This window comes from Micromesistius poutassou (genome assembly GCF_964030765.1).
Source record: "Micromesistius poutassou genome assembly, chromosome: 3".
In the NCBI taxonomy this organism is placed as follows: domain Eukaryota; kingdom Metazoa; phylum Chordata; class Actinopteri; order Gadiformes; family Gadidae; genus Micromesistius; species Micromesistius poutassou.
In genome coordinates this window covers 23,940,573-23,957,224 of record NC_140273.1, presented here as the reverse complement: position 1 = coordinate 23,957,224, position 16,652 = coordinate 23,940,573, and the positions used below count along the sequence as shown (strand labels likewise).

The following is a 16,652-nucleotide window of genomic DNA, read 5'->3' as shown; positions in this document are numbered from 1 at the left end:
GTAACCAATCACATCGGAGCTTCAAGAGGTAATCTTACATTATCAATAAAAACACTGACTTCCATGTCTCATTCTGATAAATTATGATTTCAGCTGATTTGCTGTGTTGTCTCCATCTATGGTCACTTTTGCCTGAGGCAGGCCTGGTCATAACATGTACTTCTACATTAAGTTGGGTTTTCAATAGGTATGCAAAAATAAACAAAAAAATTAAATAAAAAATAAAACGTTCATCACTTCTGGGATGCTTTACTGTATGATTGTCTGATAAAAAAATTAATAAAATAATAATAATCATCACTTCAAAGATGAACACATGAGTGATGTCTCAAGTTCTGCTGCCCCGCATCCTGGGGACAGCCACCCTATGAGAAGTAACACTCACAAGTAACCAGACTAGACTTTAGGGGGTGAAGAGGAAGGACGTCTGGAGCAGAAGGACCGAAGATTAATAAAGAGATTAAGATGAACACATGACGGCGCTTTAACTGTTCATTATGGTCTAAAAAGGTGATTCTCTGATAGGCCCAGTAGTTACCAGGCTTCTGTTCATTATTCTGCTAATCATGGTGTGAAGAGGAAGGAAGTCTTTCAATGTTGTACGGTTTATTTTCAGCTAAGTGCATGAACTGGAACCACAGACTAGATGTCAGACCAGCTTCCTCCTCTACAGTAACTTTTAACTTTTATTATTCTATGGTTAATGAATCTAATTCATTGAGTTTGCTTGTATGCACTTTTTAATTGTATTTTTACCTGCAGGTGTGTTTAAATATCTCCAAGAACAACAGAGTGAGAGAGGAGAGGACTCACTATGGATTTAAGATCAGCAGCAAGAGGATTTCTAGTTCTCCTTCTGTCAGTACCAGGTTGGTTTATTTACATTTTAACTGTTTCAATAACATGACAACCAAGCAACTGGAACGAGGAGAGGGTGAAACCACAGCAGGTTTAAGATAGAATAATAGAACATTAAAGAATCACCCTCTAGAACGCTGTGTTTGGTTAAACAGACCACTAGAATAGAGAACGGTCCACTTTATATATTTCATTTATGGTTCATAAGGCATTGAACAATTCTACTTCACTGCAAGTTGTATACAGCCTCTTGTAGTTAAAGTGATGGTTTTAAGATAACCCTTTTGAGATATGTTGGCCATTTCCTGTTTGTTAGACAATCCTGAACTATTCACATCATCGAAGGGTTAATTCAGTTACTTTTATACTTTTAGAAAAAACATAAATGTCAAAAGCTACTGTTGCTCCCCCATTTATTCTATTAATGATGATTTAGACATGAAATCTGCTGCAACGTTACCATTCTGATTCAGTGATACGGTACACGGCATGCCTCCTCCTGTCCCCTCTCCTCATCTCCTTGTCTTCTCTCCTCTCTCCTGTTCTCCTCTATTATTCTCCTCTCCTCTTCGCCTCCTTGTCTCTACTGCTCTCTTTTCCTTGTCTCTACTCCTCTCCTTACCTTGTCTCCTCACCACTATTCCCACTTCAACTCTTTGTGTGCAATCCTATCCTTGTCTCCTCTCCTCACCTCATCTACTCACACACTACATTCCTTGTCTCCACATCTAAGTCATTTCAAAGCTTATAGTCACATTGGCAATTCATTAACTGTTAGTGTATGTTATTCAGTTAGTGTAGTGTAATAAATGCTGCAATACCCCCCTGGCTACTCCACTGGTGTCCCATGATGTTCTGGAACGTTCCTCTCACAGCTCAGTGGTCAGCATGTATCTGTAGTTTCCTTCTCCACCCACCAGCCTCCATCTCTTTATGTATCTTCTGATCTGTTCATCAGGTGAACCTCTGTGTCTGGTTCATTCTCAATGAGATGTGTTTGTTTTTCCACAGTGCTTCATGCTAATGATGACTGGACAGTTACTTACTCACCTAGTAATGTCTGCACTGTAAGAGGAGCAACGGTTGACATCAGCTGTGCTTATGAATACCCTGACGACGAACAGTCCCGCCCAACCACAGTCACAAGACTGTGGTTTACTAAAGTAGACAACTATCAGCCAATTGATCTGGAACACGATACAGACTATACAGGTCGTATTGAATACCACTGTGGAGAGGTCAGCTGTACTGGGTCCAGATGTCATGGAACATGTACCCTGAGAATCAGAGACCTGAGACTGAGTGACTCTGCTGTCTACAAGTTTAGATTCACAACAAACCAACCAGGCAGGGAATATACTGGTGACCCTGGAGTGACGTTATCTGTAACAGGTAAACTATGTCAAATGTGTGTGAGAATGAGTGTGTGTGTGTGTGTGTGTGTGTGTGTGTGTGTGTGTGTGTGTGTGTGTGTGTGTGTGTGTGTGTGTGTGTGTGTGTGTGTGTGTGTGTGTGTGTGCGCACGCATGTATATCTATAATATTATAATTTTTTCTCACTCCCAGATCTCCAGGTGAAGGTGTCCTTTCTCCCTGACAGTCCTACCTATGCACATCTGGAGTGTCACAGTATGTGTGGTCTAGCTGGTGTAACTCCCTACATCTGGTTCAGGAATGGACAGAATGTAGGACAGAGAGTGGACTACAGGGACTACACTCAGTCTGGAGACAGCGTCTCATGTGCTGTTGAAGGATACGAACATCTGCGATCTACTTTAGTGTGTAAGTGAACTCCACAGCACACTGACGTGATACCAGATGTCATGGACCTTTAAGGGTACAGAACTACATGTTTCTATGAACCAGTGCAGAGACCGTTCAAAACGAGCCTGTTCAGAAAGGGCTGATTGCTTGTCCTCTCGTATTGCTGCTTGCTGCTTTATTGAGCGTCGCTCCTTTAAAATACTTCACACTCGACACGGCACTTCCTGTGTTCTCAGTAATACGCCCGCCACGTGAAAAGTCGGTCAAATGACATGCAGACATAGAGAGACACTCCTAATTCTTGTTAGACTAACATAACGGTTGTGTATCTAGCATCAACGTAAAGTGACCAAGTGACCTGCTGAACTGCAGAGCCCTGAAGCCTGGCCCGCTGCTGCTGTCTTGTTCAAAGTGTGTTGATATTGAACCTGTGTCCAAATTAGTCAGCACTGCACTTCCTCAGCTCTCAGCAATACACACTCCAAGCGTGAAGTAGATCAGAGGAACGGTCCTAGAGATATAAAGAGGACATACATACATACATACTACTTACATACATACATAGCATACATAAATTCCTTGCTTTATTGGTAGATGGACTCAAACTGCCGGTATTAACCATTAATGAATATAATTAATGAAATGTAACTGTTAACAGACGCTCCAAAGACCCCCTCAGTGACCGTGAGTCCCTCTGGTGAAATAGAGGAGGGCAGTACAGTGACTCTGAGCTGCAGCAGTGATGCCAACCCAGCAGCTATGTACACCTGGTTCAAGGTGAATACAGATCGTTCCTCCAGCGAGATGAAGAAGGGACCACAGCTCGTCTTTGGAAGCATCCGGTCTTCAGACTCTGGACCATACTACTGTCTAGCTCAGACTGAGCTAAGGACAACATCTGAGTTCATCTATATAACTGTGAAATGTGAGTAAAAGATATATTTAACATCATCTGAGTTGATCTATATAACTGTGAAATGTGAGTAAAAGATATATTTAACATCATATTACAGATGTTATAAAATAAATATATGAATCTTCATCATCATCATCATTAATACTGTCATGGATATAAGTGTGCATGCTGTTGTACATGTTTCTATGTGTCTCCAGATGGGCAGTAGATAATATGTAATAGTATAAACAATATTCTGTAACATACTGGGATTGCAGTTGCTGCTAAACACGGTTTCATAACTTAAGGTTGGATATTGTTATTTTGTGTTCATTACAGACGCTCCAAAGACCCCCTCAGTGACCGTGAGTCCCTCTGGTGAAATAGAGGAGGGCAGTACAGTGACTCTGAGCTGCAGCAGTGATGCCAACCCAGCAGCTAAGTACACCTGGTTCAAGGTGAATACAGATCGTTCCTCCAGAGAGAGGATCCAGGGACCACAGCTCTTCTTTCGCTACATCCGGTCTTCAGACTCTGGACAGTATCGCTGTGAAGCTACGAATAAGCTGGGGAAAAAATCTGTCACCAACTCTATTAATGTCAAGTGTGAGTAAAACACAACACAAAATATAATGATCTTAACTGTGTCAACATTAACTATATCTATATAACTGTGAAATGTTAGTACAACATATATTTAGCATCATATTACAGATGTTATAAAATAAATATAGGATTCTTGTCCACATTAGTCATTAAGTTCATTGTGCAATAAATCCATGAACTTTCCATTATCATTAATACTGTCATGAATATAATTGTACATGCTGTTGTACATGTTTCTATGTGTCTCCAGATGGGCAGTAGATAATATGTAGTAGTATAAACAATATTCTGTAACATACTGGCATTGCAGTTGCTGCTAAACACGGTTTCATAACTTAAGGTTGGATATTGTTATTTTGTGTTCATTACAGACGCTCCAAAGACCCCCTCAGTGACCGTGAGTCCCTCTGGTGAAATAGAGGAGGGCAGTACAGTGACTCTGAGCTGCAGCAGTGATGCCAACCCAGCAGCTAAGTACACCTGGTTCAAGGTGAATACAGATCGTTCCTCCAGAGAGAGGATCCAGGGACCACAGCTCTTCTTTCGCTACATCCGGTCTTCAGACTCTGGACAGTATCGCTGTGAAGCTACGAATAAGCTGGGGAAAAAATCTGTCACCAACTCTATTAATGTCAAGTGTGAGTAAAACACAACACAAAATATAATGATCTTAACTGTGTCAACATTAACTATATCTATATAACTGTGAAATGTTAGTACAACATATATTTAACATCATATTACAGATGTTATAAAATAAATATAGGATTCTTGTCCACATTAGTCATCATTAAGTTCATTGTGCAATAAATCCATGAACTTTCCATTATCATTAATACTGTCATGAATATAATTGTACATGCTGTTGTACATGTTTCTATGTGTCTCCAGATGGGCAGTAGATAATATGTAGTAGTATAAACAATATTCTGTAACATACTGGCATTGCAGTTGCTGCTAAACACGGTTTCATAACTTAAGGTTGGATATTGTTATTTTGTGTTCATTACAGACGCTCCAAAGACCCCCTCAGTGACCGTGAGTCCCTCTGGTGAAATAGAGGAGGGCAGTACAGTGACTCTGAGCTGCAGCAGTGATGCCAACCCAGCAGCTAAGTACACCTGGTTCAAGAACAACCAACCTCTGCTCTGGGAACCAAATCAACCTCATACCCTCCCCTCAGTTCTCCCTGAAGACAGAGGAACGTACCGCTGTCACGCAGAGAACAAATATGGACAACTGAGCTCTAAATCGCTATTCATAGATGTCCAGTGTGAGTTGAAAATCTGTCTAATATGTTTACATAATTTCTATATCTGGTCTTTAAAATGTAGAGCAGCTATTCATGTATAACTGCTTGCTTGTAAACAGTTATGACTCACTTATCATACTGGCATTGCAGTTGCTGCAATAACTTAAGGTTGGATATTGATCATTTGTGTTCATTACAGACGCTCCAAAGACCCCCTCAGTGACCGTGAGTCCCTCTGGTGAAATAGAGGAGGGCAGTACAGTGACTCTGAGCTGCAGCAGTGATGCCAACCCAGCAGCTAAGTACACCTGGTTCAAGGTGAATACAGATCGTTCCTCCAGAGAGAGGATCCAGGGACCACAGCTCTTCTTTCGCTACATCCGGTCTTCAGACTCTGGACAGTATCGCTGTGAAGCTACGAATAAGCTGGGGAAAAAATCTGTCACCAACTCTATTAATGTCAAGTGTGAGTAAAACACAACACAAAATATAATGATCTTAACTGTGTCAACATTAACTATATCTATATAACTGTGAAATGTTAGTACAACATATATTTAACATCATATTACAGATGTTATAAAATAAATATAGGATTCTTGTCCACATTAGTCATCATTAAGTTCATTGTGCAATAAATCCATGAACTTTCCATTATCATTAATACTGTCATGAATATAATTGTACATGCTGTTGTACATGTTTCTATGTGTCTCCAGATGGGCAGTAGATAATATGTAGTAGTATAAACAATATTCTGTAACATACTGGCATTGCAGTTGCTGCTAAACACGGTTTCATAACTTAAGGTTGGATATTGTTATTTTGTGTTCATTACAGACGCTCCAAAGACCCCCTCAGTGACCGTGAGTCCCTCTGGTGAAATAGAGGAGGGCAGTACAGTGACTCTGAGCTGCAGCAGTGATGCCAACCCAGCAGCTAAGTACACCTGGTTCAAGAACAACCAACCTCTGCTCTGGGAACCAAATCAACCTCATACCCTCCCCTCAGTTCTCCCTGAAGACAGAGGAACGTACCGCTGTCACGCAGAGAACAAATATGGACAACTGAGCTCTAAATCGCTATTCATAGATGTCCAGTGTGAGTTGAAAATCTGTCTAATATGTTTACATAATTTCTATATCTGGTCTTTAAAATGTAGAGCAGCTATTCATGTATAACTGCTTGCTTGTAAACAGTTATGACTCACTTATCATACTGGCATTGCAGTTGCTGCAATAACTTAAGGTTGGATATTGATCATTTGTGTTCATTACAGACGCTCCAAAGACCCCCTCAGTGACCGTGAGTCCCTCTGGTGAAATAGAGGAGGGCAGTAGAGTGACTCTGAGCTGCAGCAGTGATGCCAACCCAGCAGCTAAGTACACCTGGTTCAAGAACAACCAACCTCTGCTCTGGAAACCAAATCAACCTCATACCCTCCCCTCAGTTCTCCCTGAAGACAGAGGAACGTACCGCTGTCATGCAGAGAACAAATATGGACAACTGAGCTCTAAATCGCTATTCATAGATGTCCAGTGTGAGTTGAAAATCTGATTAATATGTAAAAACCTTTGGTATATCTTGTCTTTAAAATATAGAGCTGGAATTCATGTATTTCTGTATGCCTGTAAAACACTATTACTCATTAAAGTTTAGTATTTATTAGTATAAACATTCTGTAACATACTGGCATTGCAGTTAATGCTAAACACGGTTTCATAACTTCAGGAGGAATATTGCAGATAATAGTAATGCAGACTTAACTTAAGGTTGGATATTGATCATTTGTGTTCATTACAGACGCTCCAAAGACCCCCTCAGTGACCGTGAGTCCCTCTGGTGAAATAGAGGAGGGCAGTACAGTGACTCTGAGCTGCAGCAGTGATGCCAACCCAGCAGCTAACTACACCTGGTTCAAGCAACCTGATCTCACAGAAATGCGTGAAATGACCACGAACACCTAGTACCAGATTCCGTGCTCCTTTCACGTAATGTGTTAAAATTACGTGAAAAGGAGCACGGAAACAGTCTCCACTGAAAGCCAATGAGTCCAAATTCCGTGAGATGGCCACGCAAACCGTGTCGTGGTGGATGCACGCATTTTCAGCTTCAAAGACGTCACGCTGTGGGTGGTGTTTCAGATCCCGGAAGTGCAAATGTAGACTAATTTATATTGTTAAAAAAGATCGGATTATTAGCCATAACGCTGTAATCATCCAAGACAGACTGTGTAACGATGGTATGTGCTTCTTTCGAGTCCAAAAGCCCCGTGTAATATCAACTTCATTTTAAGAAAACACATTTTATTGTCAATGTCATATCACGGAGAAGCACTACATTACCCATAATCCTCATGTTTATCTGTGACCAGCAAATACAAATAAAACAAATTGAGCTTTCATCATATTTTCTTAGTAACTAAAATGTCCTTTTTGTTTTCCACATTGAATTTTCATTTTTAATTCAATGAGTGAAATTTTCTTTTCTTTTTTTAAATCTGAAAAACACCGGCGTTGCCTGTCGCCTTGGTAACGCCGGCGTATCCCCCAAAGGAAACACACACACACGCACGCACACACACACACACACGCACGCACGCACGCACGCACGCACGCACACACACACACACACACACACACACACACACACACAATGCATTTCGCTGCTACAACAACAAAAAAATACAAAAATATAAATTAATATAAATTAATACAAAAATAATTATTAATTAATATTAATAATAACTCTAATATTATTACTTTCAAAACATTGGCCAAAATTAAACACAGAGCTGCCAACTCTCAGGGTTTGACCGTGTGACACGCGCCTTTGCCTGCTTACACACACACGCACACACGCCACACATCCAATTTCTCACGGCAAAAAAAAACAAAAACACGCGTCCGTCCACCCCCCGTCCACCCCCTCAACAATCCTGATCGCCCCTCAACAATCCCGATCGTCCCCCCCCCCCCCCCCCCCCCCCCTTAAATAAATAAATACATATATAAATATGTAGGGCAGGCAGCTATAACGCTATGGTTCCCATCGACCACACGACCTGGCCATTATTTAATTTTCTGTTTTATATATTAGTAGGCTATAGGCTATTATTATCCCGAAAATATTGATTCTAGGTTCCACGTTGCAAACGATTTCATGAGTTCAAACATAAACATTCATTGTAACATAACATTCATTCATAGATCGGCTCCAAACCACGTTAACGACGTTAAGCCACCAGAGTGGTGGTGACGTTATATTATTCGCGTCGACAGCAGCGAACAGCTGTAGTTCACAAAGTGGCCTCACACAAAACCTAACATTATCAAACTTCTTCTCGAACATTTTTAGTTTTCTTGGCATGAAAAATTATCATTTAAATCCACAAACAACATATGTGTAATCCAGGGCATATAAAGACTGGGACTCGAAAATAATTACTTTCTCTCCATTGAAACCCATTCATATTTTTCGATCCCATAGGTCGGGCTCTACCTGAAGGGGCGTGACTTCGCCACTCTATAGAGAAGAGCCGTGTAATAAATAAATCAATAAATGTATTTATTTATTTATTATATACGGAGACTTCCTTGAAGCAAGGAGGATGGTCAATGGTCAGATACAGATCTTGTTATAACGATAATTGAATAAAAGCTATGGTCTACTTATAATATTATAACTAAATAATTGTATATTTATATATATATATATGATATATAATATATATTGTAAACCTCATAGGCATATAAAGACTGGGACCAGAAAATAATTACTTTCTCTCCATTGAAGCCCATTCATATTTTTCGATTTCAGAGGTCCCGTGGGCTCTACCGGAAGGGGCGTGACTTCGCCACTCTATTAAACTTACTCATACGTTATGGTCATAGGCTGGCGCCAGACTAAACAGCGCCTCCACGAGTGCCGCCGAGGTAATGACACCCCAGTTGTGAGGGGACATCAATGAACTTTGTTTTGACAATAAAATGTCTGCTGACTTCAGTGGCCATTAGACCTTCAGCCAGGGTGCATCTTGGGATTACTCTGTGAAAATTGTGGGTCTCTGGGAAAAAGCCAGCCCTAACCCTAACCCTAACCCTAACCCTAACCCTAAACCTCAGACCCCCCCCCTCCATGCCCTTGGCGTCCGACCGGGCCAAGTTTCGGTGTGGGGGTCCCAGTTATGCCCTAGAATAAGGTATTCAAGTTTCAGGGCGGTAGGACCTTCCTATCTCAAAAACTGTCTTTCCACCACATTCTGACGCACTAGGTCTTACAGGCAACACTTCTGAGAGGCTTTGTCCAAATAACAGTCCATTTCGGAAAACTTTTTTTCTCTAAGGGCTAGAAATCCAAATCTCGGATATGTCGTTCTCGGGACCCCGGGAAGTGTGCGTGTACATTTTGGAATCTCTAGCTTGCTCGAAAAGGTGGGAAAAGGGGCGTGACCTCCAACAGTAGAGTAAATGTACATAAGACAGAGGTTAGTTTCTAGTCCCCATTTTTTGTGGGATGGACGTGTACATTTGTGGCTTAAGGTGTGTAGACACAGCTGGTGTGTCTACAAGTGAAGTCTGGGGTCAAAAGGTCAAAAGGAGCCGGCACCACGCCGCTTATGAGATAACAAAAAGTTAATGTGCATTTCTCTCATAACTTTTTGTCATTATTAAAGTGACGCCTGATTCTCAGATATGCATGTTGGATGGCTAGGGTGTAGGTCTGGGGAGAACTTCAGGCCAAAATCTTGCAAGCGAGCCGGTGAGGTGCAACAAGATGGAGCACTTGCTGAGTTATTTCTTGTAGGGCTGCACCCCTAGGTTGATAATGATATGTGTCCTTTGAGACCCCCTTTGATATAATATAGCTTACTTGTTAATGTCCTCGACTCAGTCACCTATTGCATCATTTCCTTTAAGGCTTCGGCCTCCTAATAGATCATTTCATATATATGAAACCACCACTGGGACCTGACCTGGCAACAATTTTCCATATCCATATGGGGATGGGGGGGGGGGTGGTTCTTGTGGACAGTAGGGGTGTACACTAGACATAGGAAGCACACTCAGGAGGAGGAATGACCTCTCAGTGAGAGGTCATTCTCACACATATTTAATGAATTGTTTCAAATAACCCTGCCTCGTTAAAGCTTCATTAAAAAGTAACATATTAATTACAAGTCTAAACTGCAGATAATATAAACATATTTCAAGGTTTCCTTTTGAAGGAAATCTTGGAATATCTGTCTATTTCCTAACCAGCGGGTAAAAGCCAACGTTTACGACAAAAACAACCCACTTGACGGCAGCACCGTTGCCGCCATGTAAGGAGCAGAGGGGGCTGGCAACCATAGCAACCATGAGAGTCACGTGCGTATCACATGTTTAAAGCCGTTATTGTATTTAATTAATTAAATATTAAAATATATATTATATATATCATATATATAAATATACAATTATTTAGTTATAATATTATAAGTACCATATTATAAGGACCATAGCTTTTATTCAATTATCGTTATAACAAGATCTGTATCTGACCATTGACCATCCTCCTTGCTTCGAGGAAGTCTGGTGGTCTCCGTATATAATAAATAAATAAATAAATACATTTATTGATTTATTTATTACACGGCTCTTCTCTATAGAGTGGCGAAGTCACGCCCCTTCAGGTAGAGCCCATGGGACCTATGGGATCGAAAAATATGAATGGGTTTCAATGGAGAGAAAGTAATTATTTTCGAGTCCCAGTCTTTATATGCCCTGGATTACACATATGTTGTTTGTGGATTTAAATGATAATTTTTCATGCCAAGAAAACAAAAAATGTTCGAGAAGAAGTTTGATAATGTTAGGTTTTGTGTGAGGCCACTTTGTGAACTACAGCTGTTCGCTGCTGTCGACGCGAATAATATAACGTCACCACCACTCTGGTGGCTTAACGTCGTTAACGTGGTTTGGAGCCGATCTATGAATGAATGTTATGTTACAATGAATGTTTATGTTTGAACTCATGAAATCGTTTGCAACGTGGAACCTAGAATCAATATTTTCGGGATAATAATAGCCTATAGCCTACTAATATATAAAACAGAAAATTAAATAATGGCCAGGTCGTGTGGTCGATGGGAACCATAGCGTTATAGCTGCCTGCCCTACATATTTATATATGTATTTATTTATTTAAGGGGGGGGGGGGGGGGACGATCGGGATTGTTGAGGGGCGATCAGGATTGTTGAGGGGGTGGACGGGGGGTGGACGGACGCGTGTTTTTGTTTTTTTTTGCCGTGAGAAATTGGATGTGTGGCGTGTGTGCGTGTGTGTGTAAGCAGGCAAAGGCGCGTGTCACACGGTCAAACCCTGAGAGTTGGCAGCTCTGTGTTTAATTTTGGCCAATGTTTTGAAAGTAATAATATTAGAGTTATTATTAATATTAATTAATAATTATTTTTGTATTAATTTATATTAATTTATATTTTTGTATTTTTTTGTTGTTGTAGCAGCGAAATGCATTGTGTGTGTGTGTGTGTGTGTGTGTGTGTGTGTGTGTGTGTGTGTGTGTGTGCGTGCGTGCGTGCGTGCGTACGTGCGTGTGTGTGCATGCGTGCGTGTGTGTGTGTTTCCTTTGGGGGATACGCCGGCGTTACCAAGGCGACAGGCAACGCCGGGATCTGAAACACCACCCACAGCGTGACGTCTTTGAAGCTGAAAATGCGTGCATCCACCACGACACGGTTTGCGTGGCCATCTCACGGAATTTGGACTCATTGGCTTTCAGTGGAGACTGTTTCCGTGCTCCTTTTCACGTAATTTTAACACATTACGTGAAAGGAGCACGGAATCTGGTACTAGGTGTTCGTGGTCATTTCACGCATTTCTGTGAGATCAGGTTGGGTTCAAGGAACATGAAGACTCAGTAAAAGAATCAGGACAGAACTACACCATCACTGACATCACTTCTAAGCATGGAGGAAACTATAGCTGCCATGCTCGTAATGCAATCGGACTTCATAATTCCACCTTTTTGTTAATTGAAGGTAATTGTTCATTTAAAAATCACACACACACACACACACACACCTTCCTCACAGTCACAGCCACACAGTTAAACATTAGCCTATTTATGTTGTAGTTTGTATTCAGTCTCTGAAATCAACTGATGTTGCACTGATGACATCATCATCATGGACAACAACAGTAGCTGTGAGAACCATTGTTGTCCTGCTGGCCACCATACTCCTCCTCGTCTTCCTCTGGATGAGGTGAGATTCTCTCTCTCTTGTCTCACATTCCTTCACTTCTGCTGTTGCTTCTTCATCTCTCTGTTCTCTTCACCAGAAGAAAGAGGGCCTCCGGAAAAGCATGTGGACAGGAAGGAAGGCCAGATACCGTGGAGGAGGTGAGACACAGGAAGCCATTTATTACTAACCCGTCCTTTATTAAGACACACAAAATTAATTCCTTTGTGTACCACTAAATAGTGCACCACCAGCTGTACGCGTAACAGAGTTTGAGAACCAATGGGATAGAGCATCATTTATAGATTTGATGATTGTATCGGGTAAGTGTCAGGTGTTTTAAACATATGCATTAGAGATACAAGCTAGGCTAATTCTTTTTGTACGTCAAATCCTATAAGTGCATTATGTGTGTCATAAAGACTTCCTCAAAAGTGTGATTTATTAACATATAAAGAGAGCAGGATTGGTCAGATTAACTCAACTGTGACAATGTAGATGTAGCATGGGCTATCTTCAAATATTTTTTTTATCAGTTCTTGATAAACCTATGATACAAAATGATTAACCAGCAGACAGCTACATGGATTACCAGTGATATTTAGACATTTAACAATTTTGCAAGATTATGATCAGGAAAGAACCTTAGAAATCAGGTAAGCTAAAACAAAGCTTGCTTTTATAAAGATGCAGTTAATCAACATTTTTGTCAGCCCAGAAGATTAGGGAAAGTGTTGAAGCAAATGAGCTTCAAGATGATCTATTAAAACAAAGACCTAAAATCTATAAACCTCAGTTTAAACACTGATTGTATTTTGTCTCACATCATAACAAAGGTGGCACTTCAACTTTATTCATTACTGTGGCTTTGTTTTTGTCTCAGAGTTTCCTTTTAGCTCTGGGAGTTTGGATGAGGACAGCAAGACAGCACAGGAAGAACAGATTATCTGTCTACAGTCTGATTCAAGAAGGCAGACACAGACACTTGTCTCACTCACCTTGTTTAGTATGATATGAAGATGGCAGGCAATAGAATCAATCACACTGGAATGGTCCTGTTCAATCAACTGAAGGCTTTTGATACAGTACACAACACCACTTTGTTAACGAACATAAAATGTTCAGGGCAAAGGAACACATCAATAGTATAGAGAATAGAGAGGTTAAAATGGTATTTGACAGGTAGATGATGCTGGGCCAGGTGATGGTGGTAGATAGTAACCCTATCAGTGGCCAGAGAGTTGACTTGTGATGTCCCCCAGGGATAAATCCTTGGCCCTGTTTTATTTTTGATACGTCAATGATATGATAGGGGCAGTTGAGTGCAAGGTGATTCGTTATGTGGAAGCCTTACTGGTAACAGGTGGATTCAGTAGGATTCAGGACACACTGGAAGGAAGAAGGAACTGGCCTCTACAGCTGTCTCTACATCTGGGGACAACAGAATCCATTTAGTTTGGCCTGAAGCACAAGTTAAAGAAACTTGCAAGAGTAGGATCCTGGTAGAAGTAGTATCACATCCAAACCTAATGTCCCTTATCTAAAATCAACACATTATTATCTGGTGACCTGGTTACCATTCTTCTGCTGCCACTCTCAATCATTTCATTTCAGAGTTAGAGAACTGTTGCTTATAGCCTTTATTCAGTGCCATAAGCCTGGTGCACTGGTTTATCACAAAAACTAATGGAATGCATCTTATGCAAAACAATGTAATCAGATACGTCTTTAATGCCTCCCCAAGAACACATATAGGACTCCAGGAGTTTAAACAGGCCAGTCTCCTCCTGTGGACCAGCTGAAGCTAAACCATATGTATGATATTATTAATATAACAGCTCCTGGTTATTTGCTGTGCCAGTGATGTTTGCTATAAGGGTGAGATCTAGGGTGAGAACTACGGTGACATCTGGAGGAAAAACTGGATCTGATGAGACTGCTGCCAGTGAACAGAATGAGGGGACGGCTATGTCAAATTATAGATGTCTAATCTTGTTTTAAAGAAGCAAATGAAGAAGGTGTTGAAAGATGGACCTTGCAGGAAGGACTTGAAGTGAGGCCTAGAGAAGCCAGCATGGTGGGACCACTAGTCCCCACCAAGGTTCTCTCCATGTCTTCAGGAAGTGTAAAGTGTTCTTTAAATGTTCTCTTCTGTCCTCACTCTCCATCAGCTACTTCCTGTTCCTGTGTATGAAAACGTCTCAGCTCTGACCAATCGCTTGGCTCCTGCAGCACAGAGAGAACCAATAGAAGACCAGGATGACCTTCACCATGCCAGCATCCACACCTCTCTCTCAGAGAACCAGGAAGTGACTCGCTGGTTGGCTGGCTCCCTTGTCCAATCAGAAGAGACAGATGAGGTCCTTTACTCTGTGGTCAAAATAGATCAAATGGTTTAGGACTTAATCAACCCAATGGATCTGCTTTACAGGGAGACTGACGTTCATATCTCCTCTGTCTTCTTTCAGGGACCAGGACCAGACGAGTTGTCAGCACTGTCAAATCAACACCCCAGAGTGTGAACCAGTAGCGGCAGCAGGATTCAAATAGTGGGACTGAGTTTAGTGTCTCATCATTCAGTTGAAGCAGGACAATATGCTGGCTGATTGTTTGCTGCATATCCTATGGCGCTTAGGTTCCTGTGCTGTACAATGCTGTTTCTACTTCTCTATCATTAATATGGGATCTTTGCATTTTATTAATTGTATTTTTTGAGTGTGGTTATCCTGTGATGGTCATTTCCATTATTGCGATATATTAATCAATTGATGACATGAATATGAAAGCATCCAATCACATCGGAGCTTCAAGAGGTAATCTTACGTGATGCTTACATTATCAATAAAAACACTGACTTCCATGTCTCATTCTGATAAATTATGATTTCAGCTGATTTGCTGTGTTGTCTCCATCTATGGTCACTTTTGCCTGAGGCAGGCCTGGTCATAACATGTACTTCTACATTAAGTTGGGTTTTCAATAGGTATGCAAAAATAAACAAAAAAATAAAATAAAAAATAAAACGTTCATAACTTCTGGGATGCTTTACTGTATGATTGTCTGATAAAAAAATTAATAAAATAATAATAATCATCACTTCAAAGATGAACACATGAGTGATGTCTCAAGTTCTGCTGCCCCGCATCCTGGGGACAGCCACCCTATGAGAAGTAACACTCACAAGTAACCAGACTAGACTTTAGGGGGTGAAGAGGAAGGAAGTCTGGAGCAGAAGGACCGAAGATTAATAAAGAGATTTAAAAAATTGCAGAACACATGACAGCGCTTTAACTATTCATTGTGGTCTAAAAAGGTGATTCTCTGATAGGCCCAGTAGTTACCAGGCTTCTGGTCATGGTGTGAAGAGGAAGGAAGTCTTTCAATGTTGTACGGTTTATTTTCAGCTAAGTGCATGAACTGGAACCACAGACTAGATGTCAGACCAGCTTCCTCCTCTACAGTAACTTTTAACTTTTATTATTCTATGGTTAATGAATCTAAGTCATTGAGTTTGCTTGTATGCACTTTTTAATTGTATTTTTACCTGCAGGTGTGTTTAAATATCTCCAAGAACAACAGAGTGAGAGAGGAGAGGACTCACTATGGATTTAAGATCAGCAGCAAGAGGATTTCTAGTTCTCCTTCTGTCAGTACCAGGTTGGTTTATTTACATTTTAACTGTTTCAATAACATGACAACCAAGCAACTGGAACGAGGAGAGGCAGAAACCACAGCAGGTTTAAGATAGAATAATAGAACATTAAAGAATCACCCTCTAGAACGCTGTGTTTGGTTAAACAGACCACTAGAATAGAGAACGGTCCACTTTATATATTTCATTTATGGTTCATAAGGCATTGAACAATTCTACTTCACTGCAAGTTGTATACAGCCTCTTGTAGTTAAAGTGCTGGTTTTAAGATAACCCTTTTGAGATATGTTGGCCATTTCCTGTTTGTTAGACAATCCTGAACTATTCACATCATCGAAGGGTTAATTCAGTTACTTTTATACTTTTTGAAAAAACATAAATGTCA

At 40.7% G+C, this 16,652-nt stretch overlaps 1 protein-coding gene across 1 annotated transcript; it reads left to right on the top strand.

Annotated features, from left to right (window-relative positions):
* Positions 1-814: 814 nt before the first annotated feature.
* LOC311341167 (B-cell receptor CD22-like) lies at positions 815-15,165 on the top strand (the record flags this gene model as incomplete). Its single annotated transcript, XM_084466055.1, has 12 exons — positions 815-869; positions 1,870-2,250; positions 2,424-2,639; positions 5,135-5,395; positions 5,574-5,840; positions 6,215-6,475; positions 6,654-6,772; positions 12,279-12,414; positions 12,510-12,639; positions 12,716-12,776; positions 14,787-14,935; positions 15,084-15,165. 12 exons carry the CDS (start codon positions 815-817, stop codon positions 15,163-15,165), a joined length of 2,118 nt encoding a protein of 705 aa, XP_084322181.1.
* Between the last annotated feature and the right edge of the window lie 1,487 nt (positions 15,166-16,652).